At 54.2% G+C, this 21,697-nt stretch overlaps 1 protein-coding gene across 4 annotated transcripts; it reads left to right on the forward strand.

The window, feature by feature from the left end:
• Window positions 1-100: 100 nt before the first annotated feature.
• SEPTIN3 (septin 3) lies at window positions 101-19,914 on the forward strand. 4 transcript variants are annotated; one of them, XM_070411224.1, is made up of 11 exons: window positions 101-276; window positions 4,126-4,317; window positions 6,959-7,087; window positions 7,743-7,824; window positions 8,885-9,022; window positions 10,733-10,850; window positions 11,762-11,857; window positions 13,744-13,840; window positions 15,727-15,778; window positions 16,063-16,156; window positions 18,598-19,914. In XM_070411224.1, the coding sequence occupies exons 1-11, from the start codon at window positions 267-269 to the stop codon at window positions 18,661-18,663; spliced, it is 1,074 nt and encodes a 357-aa protein (XP_070267325.1). In that variant the 5' UTR covers window positions 101-266; the 3' UTR covers window positions 18,664-19,914. The 4 variants fall into 4 exon arrangements, with proteins under 4 accessions (XP_070267325.1, XP_070267327.1, XP_070267326.1 ...); XM_070411225.1 differs by having other exon boundaries at window positions 102-276; window positions 13,741-13,840; window positions 16,527-19,914; XM_070411223.1 differs by having other exon boundaries at window positions 103-276; window positions 13,741-13,840.
• The last annotated feature ends 1,783 nt before the right edge of the window (window positions 19,915-21,697 follow it).

The following is a 21,697-nucleotide window of genomic DNA, read 5'->3' on the forward strand; positions in this document are numbered from 1 at the left end:
GCGGCGGCGGCGGCGGCATCGGTGCGCGCGGGCAGGGGCAGCGCGGCGCCGAGCGAGCGGAGGCGAGGTCCCGGGCGGGCGGGCGCGGCGGCTCCGGGCGCAGGGGCAGCGCGGCCGGGCGCGGGCCGGGCGGGAGGGCAGAGCGCGCGGAGGGGCGAGGCCCGGCTGCAGGGGCGGCTCGGCCCGGGAGGAGCCCGCGCCCCGCTCAGCCTGGCAGCCCCGCGCCCTGAGCATCTCCCGGGAGGAACGGAGACAAAGGAGGATTCATGTCCAAAGGTAGGGCCTCTGGCCGGGCCACCGGCGCCCGCCGGGAAGAGGTGAGGGCCCCCAGAAGCCCGGCTGGAGGTGCTACCAGGGGGAGGGGGGCTGCGCCAGGAGCCCACGCGTGGTGACATATGCACAGGCACACGCACACACGGTGCACACACCCCAAGATACACATTCCCGGAGAATCCACCCACGGGAATGCGGGCGGCACCGAGACCCTCCGACACGCAAGTCGGGACCCAGATGCGCACAGCACGCCCCGCACTGGAGCACACCCAGACACGCACACACATGCCCGCCACGCACAGGTATCAGGCCACCTACACCCGACGCAGACCTGTGCGCTCACGCGCAGGCGGCCCCTTCCCCCACACCCGCCGGGCACCAGCTGGTGGTCTCCCAGGGAACTCGCTGGCCTCGGGAGAGCTGGGTGGGGGAAGGGGTGTCCCAGGGCCCGTGGCTCCTGCCAATCGGCCAGGACTAAGATAGCTCTTGTGATTCTTTTTCCGAGAGCAGGGGCTGGCGATGGGGTGGACCGAATTTGCCTCTGAGGGTGCGGGTGCCGGTGGGGTGGGGTCTGGGGACGGTCTGAAGCTCAGGAAGGAAGGAAGGGCCTCCCCACCCCCCACCCCACTGAGCGCAGGAGGCAGGTGCTCTTCCGGAAGGTCTCCTCCCCCTGCTGCCACCTTCCCAATTGAGGGGTGGGGTCCCCGTGCCAGACAAAGACAAAGCCGCTCATTTGCCTGTGACAGAAAGCACCGGGTCCTGGCTGGGCAGGTGTGGGAGGTGCCGTTTCTGCGGGGGACTCAGAACTGAGTCAGGCGGACAGTGCCGGCCTCTCCCGGGAGCCGGGAGCGCTGGTGGGGCAGGTGGCTCCTGGCAGGGGGTGCCGCACACAGATTCCCCTCCTCCCCGGGCCCTGGGAGAGCTGGGAGCCTAGGAGGGGCGCCAAGGACCATGGAGGCAGGGTGGCCCTGTGACCCTTGTTGTGGGGGAGGAAGCAGGTCTTTAACAGAGTCTGCCCCCTTGCCGGTGACCCACACACAGAGCCGGCTGCTGGCTGGGTGTCAGCTGCTCTGCTAGAGGAGCTTCTGAGGGAGGAGAAAAGTGACAGCTGACTCGCAGTGAGGCATTCATTCATTCATTCTTCATTCATTCATTCATTCATTCATTGCTGAGTGCCTGTGTTATGCTAAGGACATTGGGGCACAGCGATCAGTATTTGTCCTGCACCCTGGAGGTCTTTGTGTACTTGTCAGGGACTCTCAGCAGAGAGAGGGCCCTCGGGGGCAATGACCTTGCCTGGGGACCCAAAGTGTCCTTGGTATTTAGTCTAGGGTTCGGCTGGAGGAGGCTCCCATCTGACCGCATGTGAGAGGGCCTGGCGGGGTGGATGGAACCCGTGGTTCATGGATGAGTGAATGAGATGGGTACCGAGATGGCTGAGGCCGCGCAGAAGAAGGGCGTCTGTACCCGCGGGAAAGTGGAGGCGCTCCCGAGGGGTAGCCCTTGAGCCGATGGTGAAAGGAGAGCAGGAATTAGCCCGCGGCTGCAGTGGGCAGGGTCCTTCAGCAGCGGCTGTGGCACAGTGACCGCCCAGCCTTCTCCGCACTCATGGCTGGAGGGTGTTAGCATGTAACTGATGTGTCATTGGCACGTGTTGGGGGGACTTTCCAGCAGGTGCTCTTCACAGGGACACAGTAGGTGTGGACAGGTGCTTGCTGGGAGGAGGAAGGGGATGTCTGCTCACGCGCTGGACCTGCCGTGCCTGCCGTAGCCCCAAGGAGTTGCCTGGGAATCAGGGTCCGTCTTTGGGGAATGATGCCCTTTTAGGAAGGCGCATTGATGGGCCAGGGCTGAGCAGGCCGGGGTGAGGACACCCACTTTATAAGGACACTTAGAAAAACTCCCATAAATAAGTACCAGACTCACTTTCCAGGCGTGTGAAATGGCTTGTTCCCCAGATCTCCCAGCACAGGTTGTGGAGACCAAATGGGCTCAGCTTCGAGGCACCAGGGAAATGGAAAGGGCCAGCATGTGAGCAGCTGGGCAGGAAAAACGGGGCCTTGGCCCCAGTGCAGGGGTGCTGACTGCGAGCCACGTGTGGAGACTGGGGAGCAGGCCCGGCCTGAGAGTCAGCTGCTGCGGGGCTGAGCCAATCTCTCGCTGCCAGCGCCTGGCTAGCACCAGCTTCCTGGGAAGCAGGAGGGAGCCCAGCCAGGCCCTGGGGAGAACCCGAAGCTTTGTCAGAGTTGGCTGTGTCGGAGAGTGACAAGGAAAGAACATTTTCCCATTGGGAGAGAGAGTCTTGCCAAGACCCAGGGAAGGACCAGGTGGCGGGGTATGAGGGCAGACTCCTGGCTGGGTTTGGGGGTAGAGGACGGCAGAGCTCTCATCCTCTCGCCCTCTTGCCCACCGGCTGTTCCATCAGCCCCCCTGAAGCCTGAGACTGCAGGGCGGAACCATAGGATGCTGGAATGGCAGACTGGAAGGGGTGCTGGAGCGAGTGTGGCGTCCAGTAGCTGTGCAGTGTAATTAGCACCTGGATACCTCCCTTGGACACGTGCTTTCACACGCACCACCTCATCTCCCCCTCTGACAAGCCAGTGAACTTGAAAGTGGGAGGGGCAAGAGGGGCTGGAACTGGGAGGCGCCGTGTGGGTGCTTCTAGGCATCATTCCTCATGTAATGCTCACCACAGCCTTCACCATGATCCTAAGCAGTTTACACACGAGGAAGTGGGCTCCTGGGGGCAGGTGCCTCGCCCAAGCCCACAGAGCTGGCGAGTAGCCGAGCCACGCTCTTCCCGCCTCACCACATACGCCCCGTTTTCTGGATGGGGAAACGCGGCTGCCGTCCTGAAACCTAGCCTGGTGGACAGTGGCCTGATGGGGAAACGCACAGGCTTCTCTTGTGTGTGGAGATGCCGAGGACCTGCCAGCCCAGCGGGACGGGCGCCTCTCCCCACTGGAGCAGGGCTGTTCCTCAGCCTCCCCTCTCCTCGGCCACCCACCATCCCCAGAACACACGGTGCCACCTCAGGCAAGTGACTGCCCCTCCCGGGGTCTCATCCTCTCCCCACTGGTCAAAAGGGGAGACCTATTCTTCCCACAGATTCAAAGCTCTAGGGAGGAGGGTGCCTGGGGCTCCTCGGGGCGCAGACACCCTGATTGGCAGAGGTGCTTGTGGGACAGGGGCACGGAGGCTGGGTGATGGACTGACGCGCACTCTGCAGAGGGCTGGCCCTGTTTGCTTCTAAAGGAGAAGCAGCTGTGGTCAGTGGCAGATGTCCATTGAAGTTAGGTCCAGCATCCTAACTGGTTTTGGCCCTTTATCTGGGGGTGGTGGGGGCAGGACGAAGGTTGGAGTAACCCCAGACATCGCTTAGACCAGGGTTTCTCCACTCGGGCCACCTGCCCCAAGGGGACATCCGGCACAATGTCCTCTGCTTGTCACTACTGGGGGGCTCTTCCATCTAGTAGAGGCCAGGGAGGCCACTGAACATCCCACAAGGCGCAGGACAGCCCCCCACATTAATTATTCCCCCAAAATGGTCAGTGGTGCCAAGAGGACACAACCCTGGGTCAGACACCCAGCTGTGGTGCTTTGGAGCCCCGAGTGCATTGGAGGCGGCCCCAGCAGCTGGAGGACGGGTCTGGTCCAGACTTCGCACCTGACTTGCTCTGTGCTCTTAAGCCAGTCCTTTCCTCCGGGCCTCAGTTTCCCCGCCTGTGAAATGGGGGGCCCGCAGCGGATGACATCTAAGGCCCCTTGCCGTCCCCGCCCTGTATGATCCTGTGTGAGTGAGCAGCACTGCGGCTTCCGTGGCCTCAGCAGCCCACCCTCCCGCCTTGGCAGGGCTCCCAGAGACCAGGACGGACGCAGCCATGTCGGAGCTGGTGCCCGAGCCCAGGCCTAAGCCAGCCGTGCCCATGAAGCCCGTCAGCATCAACACCAACCTGCTGGGCTACATTGGCATCGACACCATCATCGAACAGATGCGGAAGAAGACCATGAAGACCGGGTTCGACTTCAACATCATGGTCGTCGGTACGGAAGGCTGCGGGGGGGCCCCACCCCCCGGGTAGGGGTAGCACGGAGGATCTCTTTCTGTCCCAGGGATGACCTCGGCCCTGGCTTCTTGAGGATGAGCTCTTTCTAGGAGGGAAGATCTCACTGTGCTGATCACAGAGGCCTGCCCCTCTTCCCCCCTTAAGGCTCACTGATCCGGGGCTGGGAGCTGTGGGGGATGGTCAGCCGGGCCCCATCACCAGCTGGTGGACATAGGCAGCCTTTAGCCATGTCCGGCCAGCTTTCAGGGGTGTGCATGGGGGACTCATCAGTGTCCTCCCCCACCTTCGAGAGCTGATGGAGGGTGGCCTGATCTCTGGCCTTTAGTAGTGCTTTAAAGCTTAGGGGCACTGACCGGTCGCTAAGCAGTGTCACCAGGTCACAGAGTGATCTCGGTGAGGTGTTCAGTCCGTCGCTGGGCATCATCCTTCTTCCTTTATGTCCTGAGCCAATCAATCCAGTCCTGTCGGTTTCACTTGTAAATCTCTCTCAGGTCAGTCTACTTCTCCCCATCTCCACGGCTACCTCCCTGGGCCGAGCCAGCCTCTCACCTGGCCTGCCACGGCCACCTGACTCAGTGCTGCTCATAGTGATTACGGCCCAGGCGTTTGCTGGGCCACAGTGCAGACATCTGGAAAATCGTGCTGATATAAACATCGGCTAAACTAAACAGTGTACTTGGTGACATCGTTGACGTACTTTCTGGTGCAAACTTCTTCTCTCAACAACCAGTAACAACTGGTTCATGGGCCCTGGCTGCAAGCCACACTCTGAGGGTCATTGACCCCCTCCTGTCTCCCTTCCTGTTCAATCCATTGTCCACCAGTATCCGAATAATTTTTCCAACTGCAAAACTCATCAGGCCACCCATCAGTATGGTAAGTGTAAGGGTTTGAACTGCTAGTCTGGCCTGGTACTGCCTCTCCACACTTCTCTCACCACCTCCATGTAGCACTCTACTCACAAGGGCCAGTTCTCCTGGATGTTCTTGCCATACCCTTTCCTACCTCTGAGCCTTTGCATATGCTGTTCCCTCTGTCTAGAAACCCTTTCCAGCTTCTCATGGGTCATTCAGAGTCACTCTTCAGCTTTTGGCTTAGTTGTTGCTCCTTCCTGGAAGTCCTCCTGGATCCCAGAGCGACTGGATTGGATGCCCTTCCGTTTGCTGCTTTAACACCCTGTGGTTATCTCTTTCGTAGTGGTCATGGCAACATATTGTAATTGTCTGCTTATGTTTTGGTCTCTCTCACACTAAATGGGTCCTTGAGGGGAAGGATGATGTCTCACTTCCCACTCTGTCTCCACTTCTAGCACAGCACTCGGCGCACACGCATACTTAGTGAGCAAATGGCCTTAGAAAACGTCCCGACATGAACGGCGAGTACGAGACGTGTGGGCCACCTCTGTCCCCAGCAGCGCCAGGCAGACACTGCTGCTGCGTCCTGGCGCGTGCAGTCTGAGCCCAGATGTAGCCTCTTTAACAGATCGGGCTGGTGGCTACAACCAGTCGATCTGTTGGAAGGAGAAATGCAGCTTATTTGCCGTCCCTGGTCTCATGCAGTCCCCTCCCTCCCATCACATTCTCAGTAAAGAAACTATAGGGGCAAACACGGCCATTCCTAGGCGCCTGGGAAACAGAACAGCTGGGTCTAGAACTCAGGCCCTTGCCCCTGATCTAGCACAGGAGCGCTGACTCCTGTCCGCATGGCTCTTCTGGAAGCCCGTTAAGATGCAGATTCTGAAAATATCAGGGCTGGAGGGGGGGAGGGGGTTGGGCTCCTGCGTTTCCTCCCAGCGTCCAGGCGATGCCGAGGCCGCTCATCGGGGCAAGGCTTGCTGTATCCTTGTGCACGTTAGAATTTGAGAAGCATGGCTCGGACCAGGCATAAAAGGTTTCAGTGCCTTTTCGTTGTGGGGCACCTTTTCGTTTACACCCCGGATCAAAATCTGTCGGCCTGTGCGTGTAAGACGGCCTAAAAGGGCGCCATGGTGAAGGAAGCGGAGGTGAGGGGCGGGCCCTGCCCACTCAGCTTCCTCCTCCTCTCCCAGGGTCCTCCAGGCATTTATCTCCACAAGATGCTCACCGCTGCACGGAGGGTGAAGAGTGGCTATGGGCCGAGAGGCTCCTGGGGCTCCAGGCCCTGTCTTGCACTTATGAGTTAGATTGCCTCACACATCTTTTACGTTAGGTGGGGCTCGATCTCTCCAGGTCCCCTTGGTGGGGATCAAAGGTAGCTCTGCTGTGGGATTGAAGGAAGGCCCTTGTGAAAGTGCGCACGCACTGAGGCTGTGTCGGTGCCAAGCGATTCCGCCATGATTTTCTGTATTAAAGTGAAGGCTGGAAACTTAAGCAAAAACACACCCAAATGCAGAGGTGGGCCCATTTGCTGACAGTCCTGGGGCTCCAGGCAGGAGTGTGTGGGCTCAACAGGCTGGCCCCAGTTCTCCCGCACACAGGAAACCACCCCCCCCCCCCCCCTTCAGTGTGCAATCCCCGCTCAGCCCCTCCCTGTCAAACGGGGCGTGGCCAGCTCCAGAATTCTGCAAGCACCTGGGAGAGCTAATCGGGCTCGGGATGGGCCATGGGGGCCCTGCCTTCTCATCCCCCTGTCTTGCTCAGGTCAGAGTGGACTGGGCAAGTCAACGCTGGTCAACACGCTCTTCAAATCGCAAGTGAGCCGCAAGGCCTCCAGCTGGAACCGCGAGGAGAAGATCCCCAAGACCGTGGAGATCAAGGCTATTGGGCACGGTGAGGGCCCGGCGGGGACCCCGGGCACTGGCCAGAGGGCCTCTGCCAGGAAGGCGGGGGAATGGGGCTTATGGGGAGTGAGGTGAAGGAAAGGCAACCTCAATACAGAATAGAATTAAGCCCTAAACCAGGGGTCCTCAAACTACGGCCCGCGGGCCACATGCAAATACAAATATTGTATTTGTTCCCGTTTTGTTTTTTTACTTCAAAATAAGATATGTGCAGTGTGCATAGGAATTTGTTCATAGTTTTTTTTTTTAAACTATAGTCCGGCCCTCCAACGGTCTGAGGGACAGTGAACTGGCCCCCTGTTTAAAAAGTTTGAGGACCCCTGCCCTAAACTCTATGGAGCCAACTCCTCAGACTGCAAGGCCAGAGGGGGGAGGAGGAGGGGTTAGAAGGGAAGCAATGGGGCTCAGGCTGGACGCTAAGGCCGATGTGGGAGGTGGGCAGGCAGAAGGAAATAGGGAGGCCATTCCAGGTGCAGGGAACAGCATGAGCGAAGGTGTGGAGGTGCGGAAGTCGCCGAACTTGACTCTTCCCATAGTTGGTCATGAGAAGGAAGGAGCCTGGGTCTCCCTGGCTGGGGGGCGGCAGGGCTCCTGCGCCAGCTGGAGGAGTCACCCCCCTGGTGCCTTTCCTGCTCACCCCCCAGTGATAGAGGAGGGCGGCGTCAAAATGAAGCTGACCGTCATCGACACGCCTGGCTTTGGAGACCAGATCAACAATGAAAACTGGTACGTGTCTGCCTGGGAGCTCTCCGCCCTAAAGACCACAGGGAGGCGCTGATGTGGTGCAGGTGCATTCACTTGAGAACCACCTGGCCCTCCACGCTGAGGGCTGTGTCTCCCTGAAGGATGGGAGAGGGGTTTGAAGGAGGCGAGGGAAGAGGTCCAGAGGGGGGCTGGGCGAGGGGGTGGAGGGGACAGTGCAGAGGGAATTTTGGCGGAGGGGTGCCCTGGAGGAGGCCGCAGGGCCGGGCAGACGGAGCATGGGGACCTGGGGGCAAACCCAGGCTGCGCTGAGGCCAAGGCTGCTTGGCCTGGGGGGGTTGGGGGGGAGGGTGAGTGAGAAACAGGAGGGAGGGGAGTGGCCATAAGGAGAGAGCCTCTGGGATCCACAGAGCAAAGCTGCAGTCCGAGAGCCACCGAGGTGAAAGGTTCTAGGCAGAAGCTTGCTTTCAGAGAGGGACGGAGACCACAGTGCTTCTGCGAGGGAGCCAGACTCTGCCGCTGACAGGCAGGGCCACGGAACAAGGCAGCTTAGAACGACCTTAGAGAAGCGACGGGTGCCCTCTGCTCTGGTTGTACGCATGCTCCTTGATGGAGAGAAGTAATCATGACGAGGACCGTGGTCATGACAGTGAGTTGTCGCCGTGACCGAGTACTTCTGCGTGCCACGGCTACGTTCCCCACTGAACGTCCTTCCTTTCTGATCCTGTGTGCACCCGCCGGTCACTACTATCACTCGTGAGAAATACTCATGAGAAAACAGCCCCGGAAAGGGGCAGAGCCCTCTCCAGAGCCCCCACTGAGAAGGAAGGGAGCTGGGGACAGTGTGTGATGCTTTCCGGGGTGCGGCGGGGTCTGCAGGCTCCACAGCTGGGGCGAGGGCCAGGTCCCCGGGGGAGCTCCAGCCTTGCTAAGAAGGAAAGCCCTCGTGGGGGCCGAGGGAGAATGGTCAGCAGGCACTCTAGCCGCCCCCCACCCGCCAGGGGAAGTAGGAAATGAGCCGGTGTGAGGTCCATGCCTGCGATGAGCTCCTCTGGGACAGGCATCTGCTGCTTCCCACCCGCAGCTGGGAGCCCATTGAGAAGTACATCAACGAGCAGTACGAGAAGTTCCTGAAGGAGGAGGTGAACATCGCCAGGAAGAAACGCATCCCGGACACTCGTGTCCACTGCTGCCTCTACTTCATCTCCCCGACGGGACACTCGTATGTACCTGCCCCACCCCCACGGCGGGGCCTGGCTCTGGTTGGCACCATCTGTGCCTATTCTGTAATCGATAATCAATACCTGGACTCAGCCGGGGAGGGCCAGATGGGCCCCGTATAGTCATGGCCCTGTGATTCCCCACACTTTCCCCACACACGTTTGGCTCCCTTGCCAGGAGAGTAAAGCTGGCCAGCATCAGCCCCCACGCTGCCCACTGGTATTCTGGCCCCATGGCACGATTGTGCCTGTGGAGAGAAGTTGGTATATGTGAGCAGATGGCTCCTGTGTGTGTGTGTGTGTGTGGTTGTTGTTGTTAATCCTCACCCAAGGATATTTTCCCATTGATTTTTAGAGAGAGTGGGAGAGAAGGAGGGGATCAGAGAGACAGAGAGAGAGAGAGAGGTTTTTGAAACATCAATGTGAAAGGAAAACATCAATTGGTTGCCTTCCACACATGCCCCCAACCAGGCCAGGGCTCGAAACTGCAACCTAGGCCCTGGCTGATTGGGCTCAGTGGATAGAGCATCAGCCTGTGGACAGAAGGGTTCTGGGTTTAATTCCAGTCAAGGGCACATGCCCAGGTTGCAGGCTCAATCCCCAGTGGGGGGCGTGCAGGAGGCAGCTGATCAATGATTCTCTCTCATCATTGATGTTTCTATCTCTCTCTCCTTCTCCCTTCTTCTCTGAAATCAATAAAAATATATTTTTAAAAAAAGAAAAAGAAACAAAACAAAAAAAGAAAGAAAGGAAGAAACTGCAACCTAGGGAGGTGCCCTTGGCTGGGAATCGAACCCGAGACCCTTCGGTGCATGGGCTGATGCTCTAACCGCTAAGCACATTGCCCAGGGCAGAGAGCTCCTTCTTTATTCAGTAGATGCCTGCTTTGCACAAGGCTGGGGTGGGGGCAGCTAGAACGGTGAAGTGGGGGGGCACAGGGCTACTGGATTGGGGCTGGTTTGGGTGAGGCACGGGGCCCAGATGAAGGCATTTGGCAGGTGTCTAAAAATGAGGCTGGCAACAAGCAGGGCATGCTGGGAACTCTGGCAGAGGATGGAGGACCCCCGTGGGCAAGCAGACAACCTTCCTGTTGGGGGAGGTCCCATAACATTACTAAGCCCGGCCGCTGGGCCAGGGTTCATTCTGGATTGGTTGGCCTGAGCAAGGCAGGCCCCAAATTTGGAGGCACAGGGTATGCAGCGGGTTCCCGGATGGAGCCCAGGAATTCAATAAAGTGGTTAGCTTTATCCCGCCCTAGAACCTGGGCTCAGGGTCTGCAAGGCAGCAGACAGCCTAACCCAGTAAGCCCCCTGGACTATAAACTGGGGCCAGATGGGGGCCCTGGGGTCTGGGGGGAGCTGGGTCCTTAGCCAGGGGAGGGGCAGGGCCCCGTTGGCCGCCTGCAGGACCAAGTGGGGCTGAGAGGAGGCCCGTAGGAACAAGATACACACAAATAACCATGACACAAGGGCCTACGGGTGGCGTGACTCCATAGCTGTTGCAGGTCAGAGAAGATGCCCCGGGGGGGTGGTTTGAGGGGGCTTTGGGAGGAGCAGGACTTGAAGAGCAGGGCAGATGGTGAGACGGTGGTTGTGTGTGGGGGGAGAGAGCAGCGTCTTGGCCTCAGCCAGGTTCCTAGTCCTCCTGTCCCGTCCTGTGGCTGAGTGGGGGAGGGCAAGGTGGTCCTGACACCCCGCCTTCTCTGGCCCCAGCCTGCGACCCCTTGACCTGGAGTTCATGAAACACCTCAGCAAAGTAGTGAACATCATCCCCGTCATAGCCAAGGCTGACACCATGACGCTGGAGGAGAAGTCCGAATTCAAGCAGAGGGTGAGACGGCCCCTCCTCCTTCCCTCCCCCTCCCCCACCCCCCAGCCTTCCCCTCCTCTGGGCCAAGCCTCTCCTCTCCTCCACTGTTACACCGCCCCCCCCCCCCACTTCCCACCCAGCTCCTACTGAATCATTGGAGAGACTGGACCGACCGTGTCTGGGGACCACGGTGAAGAGAAGTTAGTGCATCTCCTGGCTGCCTCCTTCCCACCCTCCAGCTTACCCCCCAAAGACCACTGAATCCATAACTCACACGAACCTGAGCACCTGCTCCTCAGTGTTAGGTGCTTGGAGGACTGGAGTGATCAATAAGGCTCTCTAGTCCTCCTGGTGTCTCCTATAAACTCCTATACGCGAAGCAACCAGGTGGGGATGGGGATGGGGGTGGAGGGGGAGCGGGGGAGGCCAGAGAAGTATAGACAGTTGCTGCCTCCAAGTAGGCCACTGAAGAGGTCCTGGAGAGCTTCCTGGGGGAGGGGAGCTTTGAAAGAGGGCAAACAGAGAGGCTGGGGGTGGGGACTCACCTCTTCCCTGTAGGCAGGAATATGACACGTAGTGGCATGAGCGCTGCCATGTGAAATCTGTACTCAGCGGTGATGCTTATCAAAATCCGAACCTCACAGACCCTGAGATGAGCAAGCCGCACCCCCAGACTATTCCACATCTCAGGCTGAGCTCTGGTAATTGTACGCCTGGGGTTCACACTTATTCAGGATCACCCTGCTGCCCAGGGCCTTTGAGTCCAGAGAAGTGTGGATTCTCAAGGCTGCGTTCATCCCTCTGACTTCAGTGTGTGTGCGCGCATGCACGCATTCACACACACATGCACACACACACACACACACACACACACACACACCCCTCCCATTATCCTGGCACGTGGCTACCTCGCTTCTCTTCCTCACCTCTAGGTTCGAAAGGAGCTTGAAGTACATGGCATTGAGTTCTACCCACAGAAGGAATTTGATGAAGATTTGGAGGACAAGACGGAGAATGACAAAATCCGGGTGGGTGCCTGGGGCTCCGCTCACAGATGCCCCCTGGGTACCCGTGGGATGTGTATCACATGCTGCTTCTGGCTTCTTCCCACCTACTTTTCCCTCCCATTCTCCCTGCCTCACCCTGCCTGACCCAGACCAGCAGTGACAAGGGAGGGGATGAGGACTAGGAGCGTGCCCTCACCCAGAGCCGCTGTTTCCGTCATCCCCAGGCCACACAGCAGCCGCTCCCTCCCACGGGGCTCAGCAAAACAGAGCCCTGCCTCAGTTTCCCCTCTATAAAATGCAGAGGTCAGGCCAAGTGAGTGGCTGATAGGTGTTTTTTTCTCCCCTGAAAGAACGCTTTAAAGAAATTAAATGCCAGGCAGAACTCCAATATACAAAACCTAAAGCCAGAGCTGCTTTGCTAAGTGATGTCGGCACAGAACCTTCTCAGCCAGCCCCGAGGTGTCTCCTGGGAAGCCCAGGGCTGCAGGGAACCTGCTTACAAAGCACCAGCCCGGGTGATTTCTAAGGTCTCTCAGCTCGAACCCTCTGCAACCTGGGACTCTGCCTCGGAATCCTGGGGTCTAGTCCGGCCTTTCCTACTAACCCATGGTCACCCGGGACAAACCACTCATTGGCGTTGGTCTTGGGTCTCTCCTCTGGCAGGTGTGGGCAAGCTACTACCATCCCTTGTCTGACGCCGAGGAGACAGGCAGTTGGTCAGTTAATTGATGAAATCACTTAAAAGAGGCATACGCATCCTGTGTTTAAATAGTTATTTTACTCAATTATTAAGTAAACATTCTCCTCTTCTTGGGGACTAAGTTTACTGTCCGTGCAGAAGCAACTCGCCTTTATCAAATTTTTCTGAAACATTCAACTTAATTTTCAGAGAAACAGTTCTCTACACACATCTACCCTCAGCTTATATAATAGTTATTTTATTCAATCATGACAACGAGCACACAGCAGGCATATGCATTTGGGAGCAAACAGCTGCATCTTGGTGAGCGTGCAGCCCATGTGGCAGAGCAGAGGGGCCTACACACCAGAAGGTGGCCTCCCGGCGGGCGTGGGCCTCTGCCCGTGGGTTTCATTGGAGACCGTTAAAAGCGTGTTACTCTGGCCGTCCGCTGGGTGGGTGTCGTTTAAGAGAGGTCTGTCCATCCTAGCTAGCTCACAGAGTTGTTCCGGATCAAACCAAACGTGGACAGCGCTCTGAAAAGTCCCAAGTGTTCTCCCATTGAAGGAAAGCGACTTACTGAGGCTGACCAGTGAGGCCGGGTACAGTCATGGTTGGATCTAGGACTTGGGACTCCCAGTCCATGCCCTTTAAAAAAAAAAAAAAAAAAAAAGGCCTGGCCGGTGTGGCTCAGTTGGCTGAGCATCATCCTGTGCACTGAAAGGTTGCCGGTTCAATTCCTGGTCAGGGCACGTGCCTGGGCTCAATCCCCAGTCAGGGTGCGTGCGGGAAGCAACTAATGGATGTTTCTCTCTCACATTGATGTTGCTCTCTCTCACTCTCCCTTCCTCTCTCTCTAAAATCAATAAAAAATATATATTTTAAAAAATATATAAAAATAAATAAATATATATAATTTTTATTGATTTCAGAGAGGAAGGGAGAGGGGAGATAGAAACATCAATGATGAGAGAGAATCCCCTATTGCGGATCAAGCCCGCAACCCAGGCATGTTCCCTGACCAGGAATCGAACCCTGACCTACTGGTTCCTAAGTCGATGCTCAACCACTGAGCAACACTGGCTGGGCCCCAGTGCTCTTTTGAAATGACAAGAGCCTTGCCCTTGCCATCAGTGGGGTCACTGAATGAACCTCACAAGTGTGCAGTTCAGGGTTGGGGGCCCAGATGGCAGAGGATGACGTGCGCACGCGTCTGGTTTGTCAGCAGGAGAGCATGCCGTTTGCCGTGGTGGGAAGCGACAAGGAATACCAAGTGAACGGCAAGCGGGTCCTCGGCAGGAAGACTCCCTGGGGGATCATCGAAGGTAACCCAGCGCACCTTTTTGAAGAACCGGCTGCTGGCCAATTGTGCTGATTTATTATGCATGTCTAGGTCAAGGCACTGTGCTAGGATGTAAGATAGAAAAGGAGTGCCAGGCAGACCCAGCCGTAAGGAGCTTACAGTCTAGTTGAGATATGAGACTCCCAAGGCCAGAAGCAATAAAAGACTGACTTTGCACCTGTCTGGGAGGCACCGACTCACATGTCAAAGGTCTTCGGACTGTGGGGAGATGAATAAGGACTGGACACGCCAGAGAAAGGCTTTCCCATGAAAGCTGATGTGACCTGACAGATTGTTGAAGGGTTGTGCAGATGTTGCCATTTTCGTTTTATTATGAATGGATGTGACCTTGAGAAGGTCGTAACGATTCTGAAAGTTTTCAAAGAATTGCTTCAGTGATCTCATTCAGTATGATAACCCTCTAAGGCAGCGGTTCTCAACCTGTGGGTTGCCAACCTGTGGGTCGAGACCCCTTTGGGGGTTGAACGACCCTTTCACAGGGGTTGCCTAAGACCATCGGGAAACACATGTATAATTACATATTGTTTTTGTGATTCATCACTATGCTTTAATTATGTTCAATTTGTCACAATGAAAATACATCCTGCATATTAGATATTTACATTATGATTCATAACAGTAGCAAAATTACAGTTATGAAGTAGCAATGAAAATAATTTTATGGTTGGGGGTCACCACAACATGAGGAACTGTATTAAAGGGTCGCGGCATTAGGAAGGTTGAGAACCACTGCCTAAGGGGAGCAGGGTAGGTGTGACTTTTTGGAGCATCAGCTGATGAAGCTCTTGAATCTCAGACAGGTTAAATGTCTTGCCCAAATCACATGACTTGTTAGTGGTGAAACTGGGATTTCAGACCTGGACATGTTGATTCCAAAACCAAGTTCATCCCATTGTATCATGTTGTCTCTCATTTCCCTCTGACTTTTTGTTGAAAATTCTTTTTCTTTTTCTTTTTTGGTTTGTTTTTATTGAATTTATTGTGGTGACATTGATTAGTAAAATTAAATAGATTTCAGGGGTACAATTCTATATACATCCTCTATATATTTTTAATAGCGTTTTTCATTATCTGCCTTGAATTGGAACTATTTATGAGAATGGCTGTTTTACCCATTAGATTATGAGACCAGAGTGTTCATGTCTTTATTTTAATTTAATTTTTAAGAGAGAGAGAGAGAGAGAGAGAGAGAAACATCAATGTGAGAGAGAAACATCGATTGGCTGCCTCCTGTATGCACCCTGACCAGGGATGGAACCTGCAACCTAGGCATGTGCCCTGATTGGGAATTGAACCCGAAACCCTCTGGTGCATAGGTGATACTCCAACCAACTGAGCCACACCAGCCAGGGCAGGGTACATGTCTTAATCCTCTTCTGCTCCCACAATCGTTGACAAATGATTTGCAAATCCTAGGCACTCAGTTTATGTTGAACTAGATTTATCATGTAGTGCACGACCTTTTTTAAGATGGCTCAGTTGTTATTTTCTATGTGTCACTGTTCTCCAGTCTGATTATAAGCTCCTTACAGATAGGAACTATGTCTTTTCTTAGACTCCCTGTGTATTTGTTTTCTTTTCTATGAAGTGGGGCATGTAATAGTCCCTGCCAGTGTTATTCCAGAGTCCAGAACGGTATTGTGACTTGTAGCTGCGTAATAAATGTTTGTTCCATGAGTGAAATCAAGTGCACTGAAGTGCCAAGATAGGCCGACCTCTGACGGCTAGTCGCTGTCCTTCACTCTCTCCTAACTGCCTCCATGTCCTGAACAGAAGCGCACCTGCTGGGTTGCTGCGTCAGTGAGATGACCACCTGTTTTGCTTTGTTTCCTTTTGTTCTGTTCACAGTGGAAAACCTCCACCACTGTGAGTTTGCCCTGCTTCGAGACTTTGTCATCAGGTAAGATGAACCCCTGCCCTCGATGGCAGGCTTAATGATTTCAGGTCAGAAGGCCATCTGTTCAGATCCAGGGCCTCAGTCTCCAGGTCTCTCTAACAGGCCGTTTGCCCTGCTTCCAGGTCCCCTTCTGAAGCACAAGGGGCGGAAGAGGCAGCGCTGGCTCTCCGAGTCAGTCCCAGTGGGTCCAGGCCATGGAAGGGAAGTGTTCACCCTGGGTGGGGGGTCACCTCTTCGTCCTCCCACCCCTAATCGCCTCTCTCTCTCTCCTCACCTGTGTCCCTCAGGACTCACCTCCAGGACCTCAAGGAAGTGACACACAACATCCACTATGAGACCTACAGGGCCAAGCGGCTCAATGACAACGGAGGCCTCCCTCCGGTGAGCGTGGACACAGAGGGAAGCCACGACAGTAACCCATGACGACCCTTTCTCTACATCATCACACATCCCCACTTCTCCACACACATCCCCAGTACCACCTCCAGCCACCTTCCTTTCTACTCTGTCCCACAGGCCTGTCTGGTATTCATGGAGCATCTTGTCTACAGTATGTGTGCATGTGTGTGAGTGTGTGTGCATGTGTGTGTGTTTCTGTGTGTGTATGAGAGAGAAAGAGAGAGTGGGAGTGTGTGTGTGCCTGTGTGCCTGTTCAGGGGTGAGGTATTTTCACTGCCCTCCCTGGAAAGTCCCTTGTAAGTTTGGTTTCTCCATGGCTGTCCATTATCTGTCTCCTTTCCTTGTGTCCCAGAACCCAGCCGTGTGCCTCACTCAAGAGGCCTGGGGAGGTTTCACTTAAAAATGAGGGCGCAGGTGAGCCACAGGTAACTCTTTCTTATCTCTCAACCTGCCCGCTCTCTGGGTCTGCAGAGATTCTCCGAGGACAGGCAGCAGAGCTAGGCCTGGGAGGGGGCGAGGAGCTCGGACTTACCCCTGCCTGGAAGCCAGATGGTTTGGGGCAAGGCTAGGACTTCCTGGGAAAAAGGAAGGTCAGGGGCCAGCAGAGAAGTAGGCCAAGCTGGGCGCCTGCAAGAATTAGTGCCTAGAAGTGGAGACGAGAACTCCACCCTTTGGTCTGTGTTGCTTTCACTGTCCAAGAGCTACTGCCTGTCCCTGTCGCAGCCTGCTGCTTCCACACATCACGCTCGCCTCAGCTCCCACATTCTCTCTTTTTCTCCCTTTCCCTCATTTCTTCATCCTGCTTCTCCCTCACTTCTGTAAGTTTCTTGTAGACTAATCCACTTTAGCTCCATTTCTATATTTAGAATTATGCCCAGTCTACTTCCAAAAATGACTTAGGCCACCTTAAAATAAAATCACAGCTAAAAGCATGGGGCGGTTCAAACTGGAACTATGAGAACTGAGGTCCATAGACAGGAATGGGAAAGCGTGTGTGCAGGCGAGCGCCGCGTCTGGCGCTGAGCTTGTAGGCAGCCTGGGCAAAGGAGGAGGCACAGTGCGGCATGTGCTTCCCAGTGTCTGGTAAAAGCAGCATGCAGGCTGGTCAAGTGAGACATGTTTTTAGGCATTCAGTTCTAGAAGAACTGAGTCTAAAGAAGGATCAAGAACAAAATACTAGGACAGTATTTGTCTTTCTTGGTAGTTTGGCTTCAGAGACAACTTTAAAATTTTATTTTATTGATTTCAGAGAGAGGAAGGGAGAGAGAGTGAGAGAGAAACATCAATGAGAGAGAAACATTGATTAGCTGCCTCCTGCACGACCCCTCCTGGGGATCCAGCCTGCCACCTGAGTGTGTCCTGTGACCAGGAATCCAACTGTGACCTCCTGGTGCATGGGACGACGCTCAACCAACTGACCAACTGGTCCACGCCAGCCAGCCCAGAGACAAATGTTAAATGACACCTTCTTTCTCTCCATTAGGATTCTTCCTCCTTAAAGCTGGCTTCTCTGTTGCTTCCTTCTCTGCTGCTTCCTTCTCTGTTGCTTCCTTCTCTGCTGGACTCTCCTATGAACTTGACCCCCTCTTCCCTCCTCTGTTCTCACTTTTGTGCTGAAGCTAATTGCATTTTGGTTTGTCTGTCTTTCTCTGCTGCTTTCCCCTGTTCCCCCTCCTGACACCTGTAGACATTCCCAGTGACACCCACAATCATACATTTAGCCTTTTCTTGCCTTTCCCTTCAGCCCTGTATTTATTAATGCACATATATCCTATTTGTTTTACAAACACGTTACTCCTCCTTTAATCAGTGAGGCGGCTAAAATGTGGGGCTGGGGAAACAATATAGCCTTAGGCAAGGGAAATCACCAAGGGACAGTTTACAGTGACCTCTCGCAACCTCCTCTTCCATGTCCTGGTCCAACCCTAGGTGTTTTGCAGGGCCCCTGTGAACCCCAGCATTTACAGTCCCTTTTCACTCAGGTGCTAGGAAAACACAGAGACTTAAGACCAAGAGTCAGTGCACCAGGTGAAAGAGGTGGGTGATCGATCGCCAATGACCCAAAACCTATGGCCTCAATCTTTCCTGGAGGCTCTTTACAAATCCAACCCACATCCTCCCTTACCCACAGTTATTCCAGTGTAGGCACCTGTCAGGATAAAACAGCAATAGGGTTAGAGCCCAGAGGTTGCTACATTTCAGCAAAAGAGGGATCCCGGGCTTATACAGCGAGCAGTCCTGTGCAGAAATGTGGGACTAGACCCCTAGGCCTATCAGGGAATGTCTAAGGGTGGCGGTTGGGCATTGAAGAGGCTGAATAGGAAATGTGGCGTGGTGCCCCTAAACCATGATCTCAGCCTCCCTGGAGAAGCTGTTTTATTTGTCTGGTGTCCACACCCTCAACCGTTCTCAACCCCCTGCAGGGAGAAGGCCTCCTGGGCTCTGTCCTTCCACCCGTGCCAGCCACCCCCTGCCCCACTGCTGAATGAAGGCCATTTCAAGCGCTGCTTCTCCCTCCATTCCTCTCAGCTGTTATTGCTGCGGGGCCATGACCTTTTAAGGGCTGTGTTTGTCCAGTCCACCTCCACAGCCCTTCTCTCTCCCTGGCCCTCAGCAGGTGGGAGGGGCCAGCTGCTTTAGGACAGTCGCCTTCTCCATTTATCCAAACACCCCTCTCCTCCCAGTGGAATGGAGCCCTCGCCAGCACTGCCCTCCTCCATCGTCTGTGTCAGCTGGTCCCAGCCCATCTGTAGGGTGAAAGAACTCATCAAGAGCTTCTTCTGCCCTTGCAAACCCATACCAGCTACTTGTTACCATCTCCAAGGGACATGGCATTGCTCCCTGTCCATCTGCATGAGCTACTCTTGGCTTCCTTAAAGGGTCAAGAAAGCCATTTTCTGCTTGTCAGATTCATTGATGTCAGCTGTGTGAGCCCTGGTGTGGGACAAGGGTGTCTCCTTCATTGCTTACAACTTATTTATAAGGATGGGTCACTACAGATGTGGGGGAGTAAGGGCTAGGACCTCTCCTTTAAAAAGCACCACTTGTGGCTGGCCCAGAGTGTGGTTACACACCCTCCCCACCCCATAATCAGCCACTTAGGAAGAGTGGTTTTCCGAAGAGACATTTCTGGGTTGACTCCCTTATCCTCAACCTTAAAAAACAAAGGAACTAAACACAGACAAAAAAAACTCCAGATCCCCAGAAGATGTGAACTCTAGGAAGAAAAAAGCACCCATCTGTCTACTTAGCAATAAGAAGGATCTCTTCCCACCCACATTGACTATTCCTACCCGCCCCCTCCCCAATTAATGTGAGTAATGAATCAGTCTGGCCACAGCTGGGCACTGTAGGCTAGTGGAAAATACCCAATGGAGGGCAAAGGTCCTTATCAGATGCATGAATGTTTGCGAATGTCGGCTGCCACTGCCCCACACACTGTGTCTTTATGGAATCTCTCCCTGCCCACCCCTCCCCTTCTCCACCTGGACACAATTTGCTCAAAGGCTGGTGACTTGTGGGCCATTCATCTACAACCGAGTCCTGATGGAGCAAGAGGCCCAAGCCTAGGGGATGCAAGAACGACCCATTTCTTAAATGTGACTAGTCCCAGCCAACCTTTTGGTGACATTATGGTTAAATTTCCCAACTGAAAACAAGCCAATGACACTCAACCTGGTTGTGTAAATGTTGCTAGACTTTATGTGTTGTACAACTAAACATTGCTGTTTGAACAATAACTGCCTGGCCTGTGTCTTATTTGTGCTGCTCACTCCTTGGCCAAACAGACATTACATCATCTCACCTATGTGTGGAGGGTGAGACAGGGACTGTCTTAGAAGTAGCCACAGAAATTTAAGATAGAAATCACTTTGTAAGGTCAGTTCATCTTTAGTTGGACCCCAGTCATTATTCCCTGGGATTTTGTATCTAAAATGAGTGATGAAACTCTCATACTTGATCTTGAGGGATGCATTGCATAGCTTGCTTCCTTCAACGAAAACAATTTAAATCACTAGCTTGTCTCTCTCTCTTTTTTTTTTTTAACTTAAACCCATCCTGCTTCTCTTTGAAGTTATCCTCTCCTTTGTAACCAGCAAATAATACAACTCTCACCTGTATATTATTTCTCTAAATTTGGACATGATGGGCCCATACATGCGATTGTGTTTGGGATCTCAATATTCTGTGAGTGCAAGGTATAGATCAGTGATGGTGAACCTATGACACGCGTGTCAGAGGTAACACGCGAACTCATTTTTTTGGTTGATTTTTCTTTGTTAAATGGCATTTAAATATATAAAATAAATATCAAAAATATAAATCTTTGTTTTACTATGGTTGCAAAGATCAAAAAATTTCTATATGTGACACGGCACGAGAGTTAAGTTAGGGTTTTTCAAAGTGCTGACACGCCAAGCTCAAAAGGTTCGCCATCACTGGTATAGATGAACAGTGAGAGGTCAAGACTGGAGGAAGACAAGTCCGGGGGCTCTTGGGGGTCATTCAGGTAAAATGATGAGGGCCAGAACTGGAGTGCATCGCTACGCCTGGATGGGGAGAAGGGCGAAGATTGGAGTGATGGAGCAGTTTTTCCAACTTAAGATATCACTAGGAGAAACCTAAGAGTTCTTCTAGTCCAATGCCTTCGTGCCCATATGGAAGCGTAAGTCCAGAGAGCATAACTGCCTTGTCTGAAGTTGCACACGTAAGTACCAGTGCAAGAAGGAGACCAGATCTCAATGCCTGTTCCACTGCTGCACACCGTTCCCACTGTACTTCATTTATTCTCATTGTCTTGGACTTAAAAATATACATATTTCTGAAATCAGAATACCCCTTACAACTGATGACATGTCAGTTTACTTGGCAACTTTTTTTCTTAGTGGCACGTTTAAAAATGGTGCATCTTATAACTGACAGAATGTTAAGTTTGATGAACTGCAGTAATCCAGATGTCCACGTCCTTTCCCTTTGAAGCTCTCTGGTGTTATGTGATGTTGAAAGGAAATAAGAGCATGTACAGCATTTTAGTCTTCAAAGCAATTGTGTGTGATGTATCCCGCCGGCTCTCCACGATCGCCCTCGGGGGTGGCAGGGCAGGTGCGGTGGATGGCACAGGCTCTCTCCACCTCGGGGCAGGCACGGACCCCCTTTGACTTCCTGTTCTGCAGGCCGCGTCATAAGAAACCGGCTCTGGTTCCAGGCTTTCTCTGGTGGGAAAAAGTTTCCACCTTAGAAGCGAGAGATCATTCTGGATCCTTTCTCCAAAGGGCAGAAGCTTCCTGACCCGGGCCTGGGAGGACTGCGGCAACGCCTGCTTTTCACTTTGATTTCCTGACAGGATCGGTTCAAGTTCATGCTGATGATGCAGCGGCAGGGCAGGCAGGTGAAGGTCACGAAGGCCACTCACCCCTCTGTGCCCTGAGGGCGGAGTCAACTCCCTGGACCCGCCTCCTTCCCGGTTAGGCGGGGTGTCTTAACTCTGATTCCACCGGGGCCTCCATCACTGCGGCTCACCAG

The sequence above is a fragment of the Myotis yumanensis genome, unplaced genomic scaffold, assembly GCF_028538775.1.
Source record: "Myotis yumanensis isolate MYYU_CA2020_CCGP unplaced genomic scaffold, mMyoYum1.0.hap1 SCAF_3, whole genome shotgun sequence".
NCBI lineage: Eukaryota > Metazoa > Chordata > Mammalia > Chiroptera > Vespertilionidae > Myotis > Myotis yumanensis.

Excerpts from the sequence above, each read along its gene's own strand:
- SEPTIN3 (XM_070411223.1), top strand. Across the intron at positions 7,825-8,884 it reads CAGATCAACAATGAAAACTG|CTGGGAGCCCATTGAGAAGT; the intron begins GTACGTGTCTGC and ends TCCCACCCGCAG. Across the intron at positions 9,023-10,732 it reads ATCTCCCCGACGGGACACTC|CCTGCGACCCCTTGACCTGG; the intron begins GTATGTACCTGC and ends CTCTGGCCCCAG.